This window comes from Platichthys flesus, chromosome 2 (genome assembly GCF_949316205.1).
Source record: "Platichthys flesus chromosome 2, fPlaFle2.1, whole genome shotgun sequence".
Classification (NCBI taxonomy): domain Eukaryota; kingdom Metazoa; phylum Chordata; class Actinopteri; order Pleuronectiformes; family Pleuronectidae; genus Platichthys; species Platichthys flesus.
Window position 1 is genome coordinate 20,976,949 of NC_084946.1, and position 17,896 is coordinate 20,994,844.

Here is a 17,896-nt window from a genome sequence, read left to right on the forward strand (position 1 = left end):
GGTCCTCAGCAGCGTTTGCCATTTATCTCCGTTCGTATTGGTCTGCCCTGACAGTCATTTTATCCATCCACAGCAATTCTATACTAAAAAGGGGCAAAGCAAATTCATGTGAAATCTTAAATAGCTTATTATAATAATATTAATATTATAATACTACATTGTAGCACTAACAGGCCCGAGCACAAGCATTTATATAAATATATATATATTAAAAAAAAAACTAACTAAATTGCATATTTTTTCCTTTTGTATTTTTTTTCTTAGGTTTGTTAAGTTGCTCTGATGAAAGCCCTGGGACAAGTACTTCAATGTTAAAAATGGCAGGCTCCCTGTTGTGTTCTCCATAATTCCCACTGAGACTTTTCTTTGTGAAGATCAGTCAAAGGTAAAACATAGGGGATGCGTTCCAGGGGGCGCTGTTGGGCCATTTTGTCACACCCATTTCAAATTACTCCAGAATACAAAAATATCCATAGGCCTTGAATTTCCTGCAAATTTTCATGATTTTTTTAGCATGTCTAGGACCTGAACCTCCCCCCCTCCCCCATTGGGAATAAATAATAATAATAGTAAAAATCCTTACAAATTCAATAGGGCCTCCCACCGTTTGGTACTCGGCCCCTATTATTATTATTAATAAGGTATTTCATGACAAAAGCACAGCAAATATAAAAGACAACTTCATGTTTATTGGTTAAAGTTCAATGTCCAGCATTCTTCATTCAAAGCTTGCAATGAACAATCAGCCTCACTCAGAGATTAGTGTGTTTGCAAACTGTTTGGGCAGTGGTATTAGCAAAGCTAGAGAACAACAGGGAGATATGAAGAGGAAAATGGACGAGAGGAAAGAAGGAAGTGGAAGCCGGGACAGATGTAGAGAAGAAAAATAGAAGGGAGGCAAAACCAGAACAGCAGAAAACAGGAGGATAGGTGAGAGGAGAGAAAAAGTGTGAGCGAAGCAAAGGAGAGAGAAAGGGGAGAGGAGAGAGGAAAGAGAGAGAAAGAGTCTGAGCAAAGCAAAGGTGAGAGAAAGGGGAGGAGGAGAGAGGAGAGAGGAGAAAGGAGAGAAAGAGAAAGAGTCTGAGCAAAGCAAAGGTGAGAGAAAGGGGAGGTGGGAGGTAGGAGATGGAGACAACCTGAATTATTCTGCTGACTCACATAACACCAGAACATGGCCTAGTCAGCTCTCAGGGAACAGTGGAGGAGAAATCAGCTTGTTCCTTCCTGGTGTCCCTGGTGGCAACCTTCACAGTATCAATACAAAACTCTGCCCACTCAGATCTTAGCAATAAAACTCAAAATCCCTGATCTCACATCTGATTGTTTATAAATATTTGAGCTCTTGTGCACTTTTCTCTCTGGTTTTGTGAAACGAGAACTGTCACACTTATGTCTTTTTAAATCACACAGAAACAGGATTCTGTTACAACAAGATCTTAGGAGAGAAATATTTAACCTGAATTCAAAAAATGCAATGAGAGATGAGATGAGGCATTTGTAGCCAAAAGCAAATGAGTAATTAAATATACAGTTGTTTGAGCTATGTCCATCAGGGGGCGTCAGGGGGCATCAGGGGGCCGGTGTGGGGGGTTTAAAGAGACCAGTCTTTCTGAAGTAGCGCACAATGAGAGGGACGGACACCAGAGTGATGCTGATGCGGACCGGAGCGAAGAGCTTGTGGATGGCGTAGGCCAGGACGAACGTGCTGGTTCCTGCCGCCATCTTAGAGCGAACCACGGCCTCGCTGAATCCCACTTTGCAAAGCACAGCCGCCATGTCGATCCCACTGCGGAGACAGAAGACACAGCCGGCGGGTTAGAGGTGCAGAGAGTTCACAGATTAGGTTCACTCACACGACTTCTTCCTCAGCTTTTTTATCAAGAGTGAAAACATGCGCACTACACATAGGAGTGTCTAGTTTCAGACTCATAAACTAACACTGCAGCATCATACGTGTGAAATCACCATGAATTCTCTCATTAGGTAGTAAGATGGGTGGATAGAGATTCCAAGTAAGGACACTAACAACATAAAACAAATATAATAACAATTAATAATGTCAAACATTCAACATTCAGAAATCCAAAACGTACAAATCCCAATGCATTACTTTTTAACAATAGGGTCACTTTCTATAAGCTATTGTCTGAATGACAACAAACTGCAAATCCGTACAAATATTTACATTAAAAAGGTATCATCCATATATTGCCTGGACTGCACTTTACTACTGAGCGATGGGAGGATGAGGTTTTTCCTGTGACGTGTTAATCAGAGCACTGAGTCCCACTTGGCAGTTGAACAACTACTTAAAAAAATAAAACATAGAAACACAAGGAGAAGATGAAAACTCCACACAGAAAGATCCCAGTCAAACTACGGGGTGGTTATATACTGGAATAATACTGACATCTACACCTGAAGGTTCTCTAATGCCCCAAAATAAATGAAAACACAATCCCAACGTGTAGTGTGTATTTGGTCCTGTGTAAATGGTGCAACTCACTCTTACTTCCACCAGAGGGAGCTATGTACAATATCTATAATGTTTCATAAGTTTTTCCTGTTGACCCATTTAAACTGGCGACATTAGCACGAGCAGCACTGCAAGATGAAGTACATGAAATCAAACAAATCAACGTGGGTCTATCCAGCTACACGTTACACTGCCCATGTGGGACACTGTTGTAAAGTTGTGTTGCATTTTTCTGAGCCATTTATGGAAATAAATATGTGAAGAATGTGAAAACAGGAGGTTGAGAGCAGCTCCAGGCGTTTCAGCCTCTCTCACTGTCACATTAACAACTCTGTGAAATTGACTCTGCTAAATATAAAGATTCATCTGCACACTGCCGACTGTTTACTCAGCTCTCAGCTCTGTATTAGCAGGCCACATGCCGGGGCTCTCTGGACACACAGCGATAATGCTCCATGGCTGCTGGCTACAGAGTCAGGTTTCAGTTCAAGGGTCATTACGAGCTGCAGGAGGAAATCACCGCGCCGTCAGATAAACTCTGCCTATATTCAAGGCCCTGGCATGTGGCCAGACAGACAGACAGACAGAGAGAGAGACGAGGGTGAGGAACGTATGCTCTCCTCGTCAGAACTGTGGGTGGGTGTTGTGCTGCTTCGGCGTTTCTCTGTCCATCACCATCAATGTCAGGGATTTGAAATTCTGCACATCTTGTTGAAAAGTTAAAAGTCTAAGAACGCGGTAGCGAGAGGAGGAAACGCCCGCATGTTTTATTCAAGCACTCGCCCGAGATTTTAGTGTCTGATGGAGCCAGTCGCGATATTTCAACAACAGCAGAGGCGCTACCACGTGGCTGAGTGAGTGGAACATTTTTCTCCAGCCCGCAATCTGCTGTCTCTCACATTACAGGTCCCATTTCCTGCCCATTTGCAGGTTTCTGCGCTCCTCGGTGGAACAGCTGCCCACAGGTCGCTCACTTCCTGCGCTCGTCTTTAGGTTTAAAGGAAATATAACAACCCTACACTCTGGCACTGCAAGCTAATATCAGTGAGTGATGTTTGATGCATTCAAACATCACTCACTGTTGGCCGCGTTGTAGTCCTGCTCGCTGTTCCCTCTTTCCCTCAGTCACAGCACCTTTTATTTCACTTACTGATTCAGACCATTAATAAGGTCTGTTATGGTTTACGGTCCTTTTCACCAAACTCTCTTCCTATGATGATGTCAACAAAGAAGATGTGATGAGCACTTTTCACGGTTTTCTGACCATTTAGAGACAAAGTGATTTGTTGAAATGATCAGCAGATTAATTAAAGTAATAGTTATTTGCAGCTAAACTGTAACACACATCACACTATTGTAACGCTCTAGGTGTTTTGATTAAATTGCTCATATATATATACATATATACACATATATATCCATATCAACCCGGCTCTACTCAATCCCTAATATCAATTTAGAAAAGAAAAAAAATTCAAACAAAACTAAAACTAAACGAAAGTAAGAACCCATGCAGCTGCGTTTCCCAGCCAGACTTAATGTAAGTGCCCCCCCGACCCTCCACCTGTAGAGCAAGCAGTGAGCTCTTCAGTTACCTGGATACCAGGAGGTAGAACATTCCCAGAGACATGAGGGAGATCCCGATGTGAAAGCAGACTCCCACTGCTCCGTACTCCTTGAAGACTTTCTTGAGCTGCTGGGTCTTGGTTGGTTTCCCTCCTTCTGGCTCCGTCTCCTCCGGGACCTTTTCAGCAGACGAGGACGTAGAAGAGGCCTCCTTTAAATTCTGCTCGTCCTGGATGAAGACAGAAATAAAAGATCTGAGAGTGAGCCAAATAAATATGGAGAGGAGGATAAGGACGCCACATTATGAGAGAAACACAGAGGATAGTCATATTTGGCACACTCATATATAAGAAGCTGGAGCTAGAGAGCAAGATTCAAGATATAGAAATACACCCTCATCATAATGTAACAAAAAAAGTGTGTTGTGTGCATCATCTGCTTAAAAGTTGAGGTCATCCAAGTAGGTCGATCGGAGCCTGAACTTTTATGAGCTTCCTCTATTCACTGTGCAGCTGAATGAGCTGGGTTTAAACATGAGGCTGCTGCTGCTGTGTGGTTTGATGATTATGGGGGCCTAGTGGTACGGCACCCCTAGGTAATGCATGGCAAGGCGCAACGCTTACACAACATCATTTTTGCTATAGTTCCCAAACAAGCTGCTGTCAACCTACATAAACGTCCTCGGATTCATACGTAAACTATGATTACACAACGCGGACAAAGCCATAACGTAAAGCAATAACCTTACTTTACTTTAGTAAAGGAATCTGAATAGTGCCTGGCGGGCTGCACTTCCACTTGTGGTTATGTTAACTGCAGTCGAACCTGTGCAACAAGTATTTAAGTGTATAAGAAGTTTGTGTGTTATGTTGATTTTCATTTTCTTGACACTGAGCAGCAAAACTGCAAATTTACTGAAGACACACATCTATATTTTCTCAGACTATTCGATCCATCTGTGTCAACAGCATTTCAAGTGGGTTTCTGAAGTGTCGGGACTTAAACACTTAGGACCATGAGTTTACAGCAGAGACCCACAGAGAGCTGTGTAGCAATAACTCTGCATGATTCAGTGTGGAATAAAGTAATTATTTTAATCAGGGCATATCTGAACAACTTTGAAGGACTCTGTTTCTGGGTGAACATGTGAGACCTTGCTCACAGGCCTGTTTGCCACTCATTTATCTGATCACACTGCTGTGGTGATACAATTACAACTAAATGTCTTTTATGGATCCCCCTCAGCTTAACTCAGGATTTTCCATTATGATTAAATATACTTGGTGAAGAATAATCACAGTTTCCGTTTTATTGCCAGCTTTCAACTTTCTTTCCAGTAGAAGCTTAGTGTTAAGCGGCAGGAGGGCATCGTGTTCACTGGCTCTTTTGTAGCCTTCCCAGTAAAAAAGTGTTCCTCTGGCAAGAGGAAACACAATCCTTCTTTAAAAAAACAGGAAATAGCTCCGGCCTGCATGTCGTGAAGTATTTTTAGACAAACTACTGATATGATTCCTACAAAGCTGAGACGACTTATTAAGTACATGGAATGCTGCCTCCACAGAGACTTCTTTAACAGGTGCTTTCTGAGTATAGAAGCTAATCGAGTCAAAGTCAACTGACACAATGATGAGGACAAAATGTTGGCTGATTATGATATAGTAGAAATTAGACGATTAAATAATGAGAGACAGAACATTGGCATGTGAATTAAAAGTGACTATTAAATGTCACATGTTTCTTATCCATAAAACAAACATGGGTTCTGTATAAACAATGTTTTAGATAGATTTGGGACCAATCCAAATGAGTTAAAGAACTGAAGAGAAATGTATAAAGCTTCAGCGTTTATAAAATGTATAACCACATTTTTGTTGTAAAATTATTCTCATAAAAAAAAATTAATTAATTTCTGGTTACATGATGACCTCGGGGCCTCAAACCACAGACTGCATATAAAGATTGATGCTGACAGCTAGATCATCTCCTGGTGGCTACAGTCTTGGTCATAAGCCCTTCCTCCTCCATGGATTAGAAAGACACCAAAATAAAATGTCATTTTAAATACTGAATAAAAATGTTCTTGTGTCACTTCAGGTGTTTCTTAGAATTAAGTGATATGAAGGGTGAAACATCCTGATTCACAGCTGAGACCTCAATTCTGTGGCTCCACTCCACGATTACTGCTGAGCAGACTCTGGCTCCAAATTACATCAATAGAGCACGATGACAGCACCGGTATTTTTGTTTTGGTTCAAGTTTTAGTTATTAAGTTTTGAAGAACTTAAAGAAGTGGAGACATCTTTACTTACAGTCTATACCCTCAAACTGCTTTTTACATTCGAGTCCATGCTCCCTTTTCAGTCTAGTTGTAAACATGAAAGCATCACATGGTGTAATAATCTAAGATGATTTTGTGAAATTCATACATTCACTTGACTTTTGTTCATATCCATCTGCGCCTGAGTTGCTATAGTGACATTCTGTTTTCCTCTGACTGTCTTCCCTTGTGGGGTTCACTCAGACAATTAATCAAGTGAGTAGAGACAATGAAGAAGAAGATGAAGAAGAGGGGAACAGAAGGAGAACAAAATGATCTTTTCTCTTTGTTGTAATTTGTTTAGCTAAATATAAATCTGAGCCGCCTGCATGAAGCCTTAGTCCTTAGTTGATGTATTCACTGTCGTGCAAACAATGGACAATAGAAAGTCTGAAGTGGGCGAGGGAGCAGGCCTTTGCTTTTCAGAGGCGAGTCAGGCCGAGCTAAAAGTAAAGGCGGGCTGCAGCGTGGGAGGGTCATGTGAGTGTGCGGCCAAAGAGGCTTGTGCAAGGGAGGGTGTATAGGAGGGGAACAGTGGCACTGCTGTGTCTGATAACAGCTTTTCAGAGGCATGAAAACACATGCACGGTCACGGTGGCACGCCAACACGGACAAAGACACACTCACGTGCACAGACAGAACACGAGGGAAACGGTCAAGTAGTGAAAGCCTCCTGTCGGAGGTTGAAGCTTAACAGTAGCCCTCTATTTATACAACCTGTTTAAGGCGGGAATGTTGTGCTTTAGTTCTGTCTATAAAAACGTACAAAAAAACAAAAGGCTGGCCTGGTTGTTCCACCTTTAATCCGGCAGCAGAGTTCGTTGAAGAGCTGTGTAAAGGGGAGAACTGTCACGGTGGGACAGACGCTGCCGTTCTCGTGACACACTTAACGAACCAAATTCCAGAAAAATTCCAGAAAACTAGCACGTTTATCTAAATTCACAGACTGGCAGAGTTTCTCCAGCCAAACTGGAGAGTGCTGCCTGAAATGTGCAGCCAGCGGCAACCAAGCACCCACAGTCCCCACCCAGTGAGTCAGACTAGTCTTGACCTTAATTTAATATTCACTTTGTGAGCAAGTTAAAATATTTTGTTAGCCCTGTTAGCGACAGCTGTATTGATGATGGTGTTGTGTAGGTTAGTCCATCACTTGGGTACAGACTGAAGCATCTCAACAGCTACTGGCTGACTTGCCATAACACTTCAGGCAACACATGGTGCCAAGGTGATATAAGATGATGGTCGAGCTTTTACTGTACTGACATCAGGTCATACATTTCACGAGGACGGTGAACATGATAAACATTTTGAATACAGAATATCAGCATGTTGCAAATGTCGGCATGTTAGCAAGCTAAGGTTAGCATTTTGCTGAAGCCCCTCAAGAAGCCTACAGCCTCACAGAGCTGCTGGCATGAGATCCTTGTGTGAGATGATGATTATGTAATATAGAATAACAGGAAGAAAACACATAATACTACAGTGTGGTCCCCTTTTTTATAGTGTTGTGCTTTCTAAGAACTGCTCACCACAGAGCAGGTTCACCTACATCTGTATCCACTTCCCACTGCTGCTGACTCACCAGCACAGCAGCATAGGCCAGTTTCTTATTCACTGCTAATGGTTTTGGACTTCATGACTCAGGAGCTATGATGAGTTTGTTGTGCCCTCAGGGGGACTAAAGCCTGTTTAGGGGTTAGAAGTGAATAGTGGTTATGTCAAGGTTAGTCGTTGACTGTTCATGGCTAAGCTTTGGGATAAGGTTTTGCCAAAATTAATATATGTCAATGCAAAAAATAGTCTGCATGTCTGTCTTTTGTAATGAGGGTCATTTTTGGTTTAACAGTATCATTGTGAGGACATTTTGGCTGGTTCTCACAAATTCAAAGATCTGGTTAAGAGTTAAGACTTGGTTTTAGGGTTAGGTTTGGTTTAGAGGCTAGGAAACACATTGAGCCCTGGCCATTTTGAGCCTACAGAGTTAGGACATTCTGCCCCACTTTCAAAGGTCATGAGGGTTGAGACTTGTTTTTAGGGTTAGGATTAGAGCTGGGTAAGGGTTGGGGTTAGGCTAAGAATTAGGTTTAGGTTAGGGCTAGGTATAGTTGTGATTGTTAAGGTTAGGGTCATTAAGCCAATGAGTGTCCTCTGTAAGAGAGAAGTAAAAGGTTGTGTGTGTGTTACAAAGATCAGTAATGCAGTAGACTTGTGTGTATGTGTAACAGACCCCACAGCGTAGGGCCTCATGTTCAGCCTGTTCTCGTCATGGCTGTCAGTGAGCACACTCCTGCTCACCGACGAGCTGCTCTCTGCATATTTCACGCTTTGTTTTCAGCCCTGGCGCCACCGGGACACAGACAGACCGGCTCAACACGAGCCCTGCTCCCATATGAAAGGATCACTGCGGTAACACAAACAGTAATCGAGCTGAGGAGTTACATTCACCCGTTTGTCGGCGCCCGTCTCCTCCCCGGGGTCGCTCCTCTTGGCGGCCGCAGCGGTGGATGAAGCCCCGGTGTGCATGGTCCTGCTGGAGACTGTCCAGGTGCCTGTAAACAACACATGGCCCAGCGGCGGCTCTCCGCTGCCGTGGCGCCTCCTCGCGTGCACCGGCGGCGGCTTGATCACATCTAAACTCCCGCCCTCGCTTCGCACGCTCCTGAAGAGACCCTCGGCCACTCGCTCCCAGTGTCTCCGGTCCGAGTCCGCGACCCCACGATCCCAGTTCAGCAGCGGTCGCGGCTCCGGCTGCTGCGTGCCCAGGTGCGCATGTGTGCTGGAGCCCGCGGATCCACAGACGGACCTGCGCTGCACCGGGTGACCTTTGCGTAACGTCCCGGTGACGTGCCACGGTCTGTTCGCTTCGACTCGCACCAAACAGCAGCCCCGGGAGCTGAGCGCCTGATCCGCGGCCGCTGCACACAGCCTGCCCCCCGCGCGCCACCGAAACATCGTCGTCCACGTCCCGCCGGAGGATTCTTCGCGTGTTTTTAATACAGGCTCACAGAGCGAGCGGCTCGTTCACGTCACGTTCCGGGCCCGCGAGCAGCTGTAAACATGCTGTTGTCCTGCCTGCCTCCCTCCCTCCGCTCCTCTGTTGACCGATTATCACCCACAGCCAATGAGCACTGACGCGCAACCGCAGAAGAGTGGAGGGAGGGAGGAGCAATTTAAAGGTGTAACCGTGGCGGGTCTCCTCAGTGGGTTGTGTCATGAAACCACTCAGGGCCGCGTGCTGTCACTGGGAACCATTACATGTGTCTTAACAGCTGGGCAGCAAATACGCTATCATAATGATTAAGTTCAATTATTCATTATAAAGACTTTATGAGTGTTTTCTCCAGTTAGTGTAGAAGGAGCAAGTTGAGTCATATTGACAAAATGGTAGCAAGCATGTCATACATTTTATTGACTAAACCGGTGAGGGTGATATTATAACTTCTATAATAAAGATCTATTCACAAGGCGAAACTGTAAGGAACAACAAAGACTTGGTTAAAGTGAACACAACAAAAATATGACATGACAAAATCATGACACACGCCAGGTAACGTAACATAGCCGAACCGAGCCTAACACAGCTTATAGCCTAAACATAACCTAGCAAAGCATTACATAACATGATTGAGAGCACAGATCAAGAACATTAGCAAAAACTATTGCATAAAAACAAAATTCAATTCTTATTATAATCACATAGGGATAGGTGGTATAAACTCCTCTATCATGTGACTCACAATATCAATTTAACAGACTACCGCTCACTTCTGTTCCCTGTGAGCAGTGGGACTTGGATAAGTCTGAACACATTGCCGTTGGTTATCTGTGTTTGGAGATGAAATGTTCTGTAGAGATAAGACAGTTCAACCAACAGAAAGAAACTAGAGACATGGAGAAGGCCACACCTCTAATGTAAAAGTAAACTCTTTTCCATTTGCCTCTTCTCTCGTTCTTTTTTCTCACGTGGAATTTGCATGTGTTTGAGTTAGAGGTGTCTACCAAAGCTCAAACTGAAAGGAAACTGCTGGGAAAGCACAGGATCATAAAATCTAATTCTGAATACTATTGGCTTTGAAATGAAAGAAGTGTAGATGTCACAGGAAGCCGAAAGACTTCTGTGGTCAGTGTTGCACCATGCATGTGAAAAACCTGATCTGCTCTAGGTTTGCAAGTCTCTTTTGCTGAGAGGAAAGAAGGAAAGAAAAAAAAACAGTCAGCACAGCAAAATCCACATGTGGGCAGATTTAAAGTGGCTTTCGACTCTGACGTTTGTGGTTTGATGATACGTTCTTTTAATAGATGAGAGTGAAACCTTTCATCTGCCTTTAGGGACAGAGCTCTGGGTCTACACATCTCAGTAGAACTGGATGTCTGCTGCTGCTCAGAGACAGACGGAAAAAAGAAGAAGTTCACTGTAGTGCTTTTACAGCCCCACTCAGACCATGACACGGAAAAGATGACTGGTGAAAATCCCTGGAGACATTTTTATATTTTAGTTCAGAATCTATAACACCACATTGAAGTTGAAGCAAAATCATGTTGCATATTTTGGGGATTGGGATAAAGATATTCAACATTTTGTAAACTTGGCAATTTTTTAAAATGAAAGACTAAATACCTCATCCTGCAAAAATGTACCGAATGATCATGTTCTTGTTATTTCGTCCACCCTCTGGTAGACTGTGTTTCAGTAGGACTTTGTGGTCCGTGCTTCATAAAGTGACAAATCAGCTGTTTCTATATTGATGTAACTTCCACCTCAATGTTCAGTGACGAGTGGGATGTGGTCATTTGGTTTTGCCGCCTGATGGATTTCATAATCACTCCGTCACTGGTGCGTCAGCCACAATGATGCCAAGCGAGGCCCAGTGTGAAGTGAGCAGAGTCACTGCTTCCTCTACTTTACATTGATTTACAGTTCAGGGTTTTATCGACTTTCCAATAAAAGACTCCCGTCCGTGTTTGAACAGCAGATTGCAGAGTGCTGCTTGTGATTGTGTTTTGTACGTGCAGCGGAGTAAGGAGGACACAGTCAGAACCCTGCACTGACAGATGGTTATCTACAGCATCTAGGACACGCTAGGTGGACATAACCCGTTGAAGGGAGGAAGTGCTGCAGGTCTGTTGACGCACTGAAGGAACCAGTCTAGCAGGTTTATTTAAACTATGCTGCCGGTGTGTTTCTCATTTAATTGAAGAACTAAAAAAACACATGGCTCTCCTTGACATTATAACAAACAATACAGCCAAAGCTCATTGCAAACTAGACCCTGTTTTCTGACTCAAATCAGTGACTCTTTGGAGATTCCTGGAGACTCAGCTGCCTTTGCTGATGAGGATGCTGACACAGGTATTTGAACAATGGGTGAAGGGAAAAACAGAACTATAAAGCACTTTGAGTGGTCATCAAGACTAGAGCATTTCTATATAGATACAGACCATTTACCATTTAGTCTGTGGTTATTGTTAAAAAACCTAACGTCCTGCTCAGTCCCAGGAAGCAGGAGTTCTTCTCAACCTATCAGCTCTCACCTGAACTCAGAGGCCTGGATCGGGGCCTTTCGTGAGAAACTTCTTGGGATGCTGACTGAAATGTTGTTTACGTAAAGGTGACTGTTCATCAGATGGGTTATTTGAGTGAGTTCCTGATATTTGATTAAAGACTATCTATTGTTTATTGATTATTGCTTCCATTTGTCTTTAAATGATTGCAGCCTTAGAACAGAATGTCAGTAGTTGTTGGTCTGAAGTGCGGCCTCCTGTCTGAGAGTGACAGACTTCGAATCCTCGTTCGTTTCACACATGGACTCATCCTACTTAGACTATTTTAATTCAGGTCAAACAGGACCCTGAAGTTCCGGGTTAAGTCCAGCAGGTCCTGGGAACCGGGCAGACGTCCATCCGTTTGTTCTTTTTGTGCAGATCTTCTATCCGTCTTCTGGCAAACTGGCAGGATGGTCAATAGCCTCCTCCCAGCACAGGCCCGCTTTCAGGGCCCGCCATCCTCCCTGCATTTGCAAGCCTTCATTCTTCCATGACTGAAAACCTCCCTTCTTCCATCAACTGGTCAGTGTCTCATCGAGTCCTGGCATTGATTCATTTTCCGACTTTGTCCTCCCTCAGTGCCGTCCTTTACCATCCCTCTGTTTATGCATTCAGCGCAGTGGTCAGTGTGTGACTGCCTGCTCTCTCTGGCACCGATCCACTTCACCCTCCAGTGAAGAGGACTGAAGGACTGGGACTTGAGCCATCTGGCCCTGGTTCAGCATAGCTCCGGTGCAATGGTAAAGCCAGGCCACCAAGATCATGTGTTTTCAGCACCTTTGTCCTCCTCTCTGTCTATATGTCTTAGACATAAACCGACTGTGTCCAGGCAGCTTCAGATGAAAGGCTGGTTTCTCCCAACGTTTGCTCAAGACGCATGGAGGGCTGTGACCTGACGCATATGTTTGACAAATGACTTCCTGTTTGCTCTGCTGATTTGCTTTTCAAATCGCTGAGCAAACATATCAGCGAGCCGAAGCTGTTTTATGAGAGTTTTATGCACTGTGAAAAGGTTTCTCCATAAAAGACAGGCAGCTATATCCATGCCTATAAGTTACTCCCCTATAATTAGGAATTACATCTATAAAGGGATGAATAAACAACATTGTAAGCCAATGGTTTTCTGTTTAAACAGTCACTCAGCAGAATCTGAGGGTGGACAAAGTACAAATTGCAGGGGAAATCTTATAGACATGGGACATTAGACACACCCAAAATAACCTTAAAATAAACATAGAGAAACATGAAGAAACACACCATTACTTTTTAGTTCTCTGTCTATCCAAGCTGCTGCTGGCCGCCTGAAGACATATTGACCCCTGCTGACCCCAGAACCAGCAGAGGGAGGAAGTCTAGAAAAAAAGAAAGAAAGAAAGGAAGCAGTTGACTCTGGGCCAAGGCCCTGACAGCTGTGTGACGATGGATGTTCCAGCCGCCGCCTGTCTCAGAACAGAGAGAAGATGTGGAAGGAGAGGTCAGAGAAAGCAGACGTCTCAGCGTGAGAGAAACTGTTTGTAAACTTCATACGACATGAAGTGCATTCAGAAGATTCACCTGGTGTCAGCAGTAAAGTGTCTGAAAACATTTTGAGAAAAAATAGTAGTGCTTCTGAAAGACAGCAACAAAAACATTTAAAATGTTTAGTGAAGTCGTTAAATGCATAAAAGTGACATCTTATGTTAAATGCTCCAATGGGCAGGAGGAAAATTGAAGACTTGGTTCAGCAGTTGCTTTAGTTTGCAGTTCTTGAACATATAGTACCTGTTTGTGCATTTTAGCAGAAATTTTCCCAGCAGTTTCTCTGAACATGCATTTAATGCATCCAGATGCGGGTGTTATTCATGTGTTGGGCCAAGATAAATTATGCAATCATGCAGTTCAATTATGAACTTTAAATGTGTTTCTGCAGCCACTCAATAAAGCAAATACCTCTGCTCGACAGTCCCCTCAAATTCATTAAGCTGCAGAAAATTACACACATAATTTTTTCATGTTGTTTCATAAATCATTCTTTATAAAAATTATGAAAATCTAAAGAACAAATACAATATCTCATAATGGTAGAGAAAGAGTATGTGGAAATAAAATTGCCTGGATCTGCACCAATATTCAAAAGTTCTTTCTTGTCCTTTGTCCCATCTTTTAACAAGTTTCATGGAATTCCCCTCAGTAGTTTTTGTGTGATCCTGCTGACAGACAGACAGACGGGGTGAAAACATAACCTCGTGACCACATTGGTGGTAAATGTAAGATCCATTTGATTGCACAGCACACAGAAGCTTTAAAATTCAGAGGAGGCCGTGTAAAATTCTCAAAATATACAATTTATTCAAAATATGTTAATGCACCCATCAATATATTCCAGTAATTACAAAATCAGTAGTTTGTCTCTTCTTTATAATCTTATCCTTTACAGACAGTGATGCTCGCAGTCAAACACAAGCTTTGATCTATTTACCATGAGAACACAAGATACGTTTTAACAGGTGAAAGTCCCTTTCTGGCTAAAACTGATCAGGGTGTAGTTCATAAAAGTACACGTCAGTTGGATGGAACTTCAATCCCCAGGAAGCAGATCTGAGATCAGCAGCTGGAACAGATGTGAGCTTCAGCTGACTTACAACAAAACAATGTCACCGCCGAGGGGAGAATGACACAATTCTTGACAATTTGTTCTTCCTCAATTTGAGTTGTAAAACAAAACCGCTTCCTGTGACATTAAAAAACTGACCTTTACAGAGTATTTGCACAAATAACTTCCACCTACCAGACACTGAATGACAAGGAGGAGACACTTGCTGCTGGACACTGAGGAGGGGTCTACACAGTTTCATAGTTTTGCTCTAGACAACCAAATGTCTGTTAACACTGTTCATCCTTGTGGGTAAGTTCTGTTCATGTAAACAGATAATAGGGACACAAATATAAGTTATTTACAAACGTATTCATATTCCGTACAAATATTTGACACTGTACTGCTCATGTCTTGGGGATGAAGTCATTTTTAGGAATTCTGGGTAATCACATTTGAAGGGGTTGCTCATCTGAAACTATGACAACAGCCTCCCCCCCCTAAAGTTTTCAAAATACCATGGAAGACTCTTTGGCACTGACAGGAATATGAGACATGATTTCATATGATGAAAGAATGAGTTCAATCTTTTAGGAAAATGGCTGATTTGCTTTCTTTTTTTCGCTGATCAGGAGATCGGAAACATTTCTCATATCTCAGTGTTGAATATGAAGATGGAGCCTGCAGCCTGTTAGCTTAGGATAAAGACTGGGATTAGTCATCCTGGCCCTGTGGAATAATTAAGACACAATTCATTTCGTGTATGCAAGCAGTTCAAACACGATAAGAATGTTTGTTTCAGGGTCTTAAAAAAATCTATAATCAGGAACTCAAGGCCTAAATAGTCTTAAATATGTTGGAACATTATGTACAAGGTCTATCCGGATGTTTAGGTAGTTGTTAATTGTGTTTAACTTCATTTAAAGCGACTTCTGTCACAGTTTGAAATGTTTTTTCTTGAGGCCTGCATAGTTGGTAATGTTGCCACATGTTGTAGATCTATCTCAACAATTCAGATATTAAAACGCTGTAATAAACTTACAAAAACGTAGAAATGATCACTGAAAATCAGGTTGAGAGTTTTTCTAGATTTGGCAACTTCACCTCATTCTCAATTATAGGGAGGTTATAGACCCTACATTTCCTTCATTATGGTCCTAACAGTCTTAAGTTTAACTTGGTGGCACCTGCAGACCTCAGATTCCTGGAGTCTGCTGGCTGCCAAGAAACAGTCGGGCAGATAAACACATTGTTTCATTGGCAGATTAAGTAAAGATACGACTTGTAGTTTAATGAGATTTATAAGTGTCGGTGGGTGGATTTTGTTTTGGTTTAACAAAGCTAGGCTACATGTTTCCTCCTGATTCCAGTCTTAGTGCAGAGTTAACCAGCTGCTAGCTGCTGCTACATCTCTGGAGTAAAAAGCACATGGGCGTGAAATCCAAAGTCAAATAATTAGTTTTTCCCAAAAGGTGAAACTATTCTCTTCCTGGTTTTTGGGCTGTAAATTGTATATTTTGTGTTTGTGAATCCATGTTAAAGAAGATCTGACATAAGACATCGCTACAAACCAAATCAAAGAGTGGATTCATGTGGAAACAACGTGTGTCCTCAGAACAACTCATACTATACTTACAGTAATTCAGTACATAGCATTTACAGTTTCTGTTAATGAGACAAATACAGTGACTGGAAGAAGATAAAGCCACACAATGGCCACCAGGAGAAAATAAACAACAAAACAAAAAAACAAATAACACTGCTATTTGTAGTGACACAATTATGAATCTATCCCAGCAGGATGGAGTCATTGTGTTTTTAATAACATACGTGTAGCAGACAGTTGTCTTCACTTCATCTGTTTGAGTCTCCACATCAGAAGGTGCTTCGCTGGACGGCTCTCCAGCTCCTCTCACTGTACATCGCATTCACACTCTCCACACACCAGCCACATAATAAATACACTCACTTTTAGAAACCATTATGTCTTTTTTTTTTCTCTCTACATTAATTTCATAAATAAGGAAAATTACAGTCATTTTCAACCAGGTTTGCTTAAATAATGTGTACGCGTGAGGATGAGCTGTCAGTTTAGAGGACGGTGAGGTGACGTGTGGTTGACAGAAAAGTGATGAACAGTTTCAAACGAGTGCAGAACAAGACGGCTATAGAAGAACACTTCCTGTATATTTAACACTGTTTTATGGCATTCCTTCCCTTTACTTAATGCTGGCTGCATTTCAACATGGGGGACACTTCAGAGGAGGCGTCTCATCTCTTTTTGCTACGATTAGCTCTGTCCACCCTCGTAAGACGACCAATGGGACACGTGGACAGCTCCGGGTTTCCTGCACATCGCGATAGTGACAAGAATGAGGCGTAAAAGCAGAGCATTGTGGTTTGATGAAGGACATGTGTTTAAATACAAGATAATCATCCATTTGTAGGCTACAAACAAAGCTCTTCTCTGTCTTCATCTGTGAGGATAGAACATGCAGTACCTTGAGATCGTCTCTACTCCTGTGATTTTAAAATTCATTGCCCGGTGAAAAGCTTAAAAAAACTTTGATTCACTTTGAGAAACAGCATCCTGTGCTCTTTCTATCCAATGGCTGGTTGGCATGTCCTGTGTGAAAAGGAATTTTAATCCAAGTGACGTCTGGAGGTAAAGTCTTTTCCTCTTCTATGCTACAAGTGAAAGGTTTCTCCAGTTGTAGCAGGAGACACGTGACCGGGAGAAACCCTCTCTCTGACCTTCCTCAGGCGGCTCATGTTCTCTGGAAGAAGTTTCAAAGAAGTGGAGGAACAGGACGTTAAAAGACAGGAACACTTTCACTCTCTTCCCTCCTTCCTTCAGCACATTCCTAACTTTCATCCTCTTTGTGCAAACGCGTCACTTGGCGGCGACGCTACGACACACAGCAGCACGTCCGCGCCTTCGGCGGCTCTTCCTCCATTGGCTGCTTCAGTTTGAGGAGGGGCGGGTCACCGCTGGCCGGCGTGTAGTAAACAGCGCTGCCATTGGAGGAGACCAGTGGCATGCGGGGGTCCTCAGAGTTGTTTTTGGCATCGGAGAAGGAGTCTGTGGAGCCGTTACCTAGGTGGCCGTTGAACAAGGGGTGATTCAACAGTTTGGCGGCCGACCTCTGCTTCTTCAGCTCCGACAGAGTCTGGGCGCGCTCCTTTGGCCAGGCGTCCTCCTGGTTGGACTGGGAGGTTACCATCGCGCCGTTATCAGACGATGGCGTGTTGCCATTGGAGGGCGACTGCGGCGGCACGGACGTTGTGGTGGAGATGAGGCCGTTCTGTTTGTTGCTGCCGTCTTTGAGGATGGTGGGCAGCTTGGGTTTGTCTGGCAGCTCCACAGCGACGACCGGTTTGACCTGCAGGGCATCAATAAGGATTACTTTAATTCCACTGT

At 43.2% G+C, this 17,896-nt stretch overlaps 2 protein-coding genes across 3 annotated transcripts in view; both read right to left on the reverse strand.

Moving 5' to 3' along the window:
• Positions 1 to 669: 669 nt before the first annotated feature.
• On the reverse strand, positions 670 to 9,484 carry fam210b (family with sequence similarity 210 member B). The gene is made up of 3 exons (XM_062405621.1): positions 8,805 to 9,484; positions 4,072 to 4,271; positions 670 to 1,786 (listed from the first exon to the last, which is right to left on the reverse strand). Exons 1-3 carry the CDS (start codon positions 9,309 to 9,311, stop codon positions 1,570 to 1,572), a joined length of 924 nt encoding a protein of 307 aa, XP_062261605.1. The 5' UTR covers positions 9,312 to 9,484; the 3' UTR covers positions 670 to 1,569.
• A 4,722-nt stretch (positions 9,485 to 14,206) lies between these two features.
• Positions 14,207 to 17,896, reverse strand: part of ppp1r16b (protein phosphatase 1, regulatory subunit 16B) — a 71,850-nt gene continuing 68,160 nt past the window's right edge. For both annotated transcript variants that reach the window (XM_062405635.1, XM_062405644.1), the window contains exon 11: positions 14,207 to 17,858. In XM_062405635.1, coding sequence (XP_062261619.1) covers positions 17,385 to 17,858 — 474 coding nt within the window. In that variant the 3' untranslated portion in view covers positions 14,207 to 17,384. The remainder of the gene's footprint in view (positions 17,859 to 17,896) is intronic.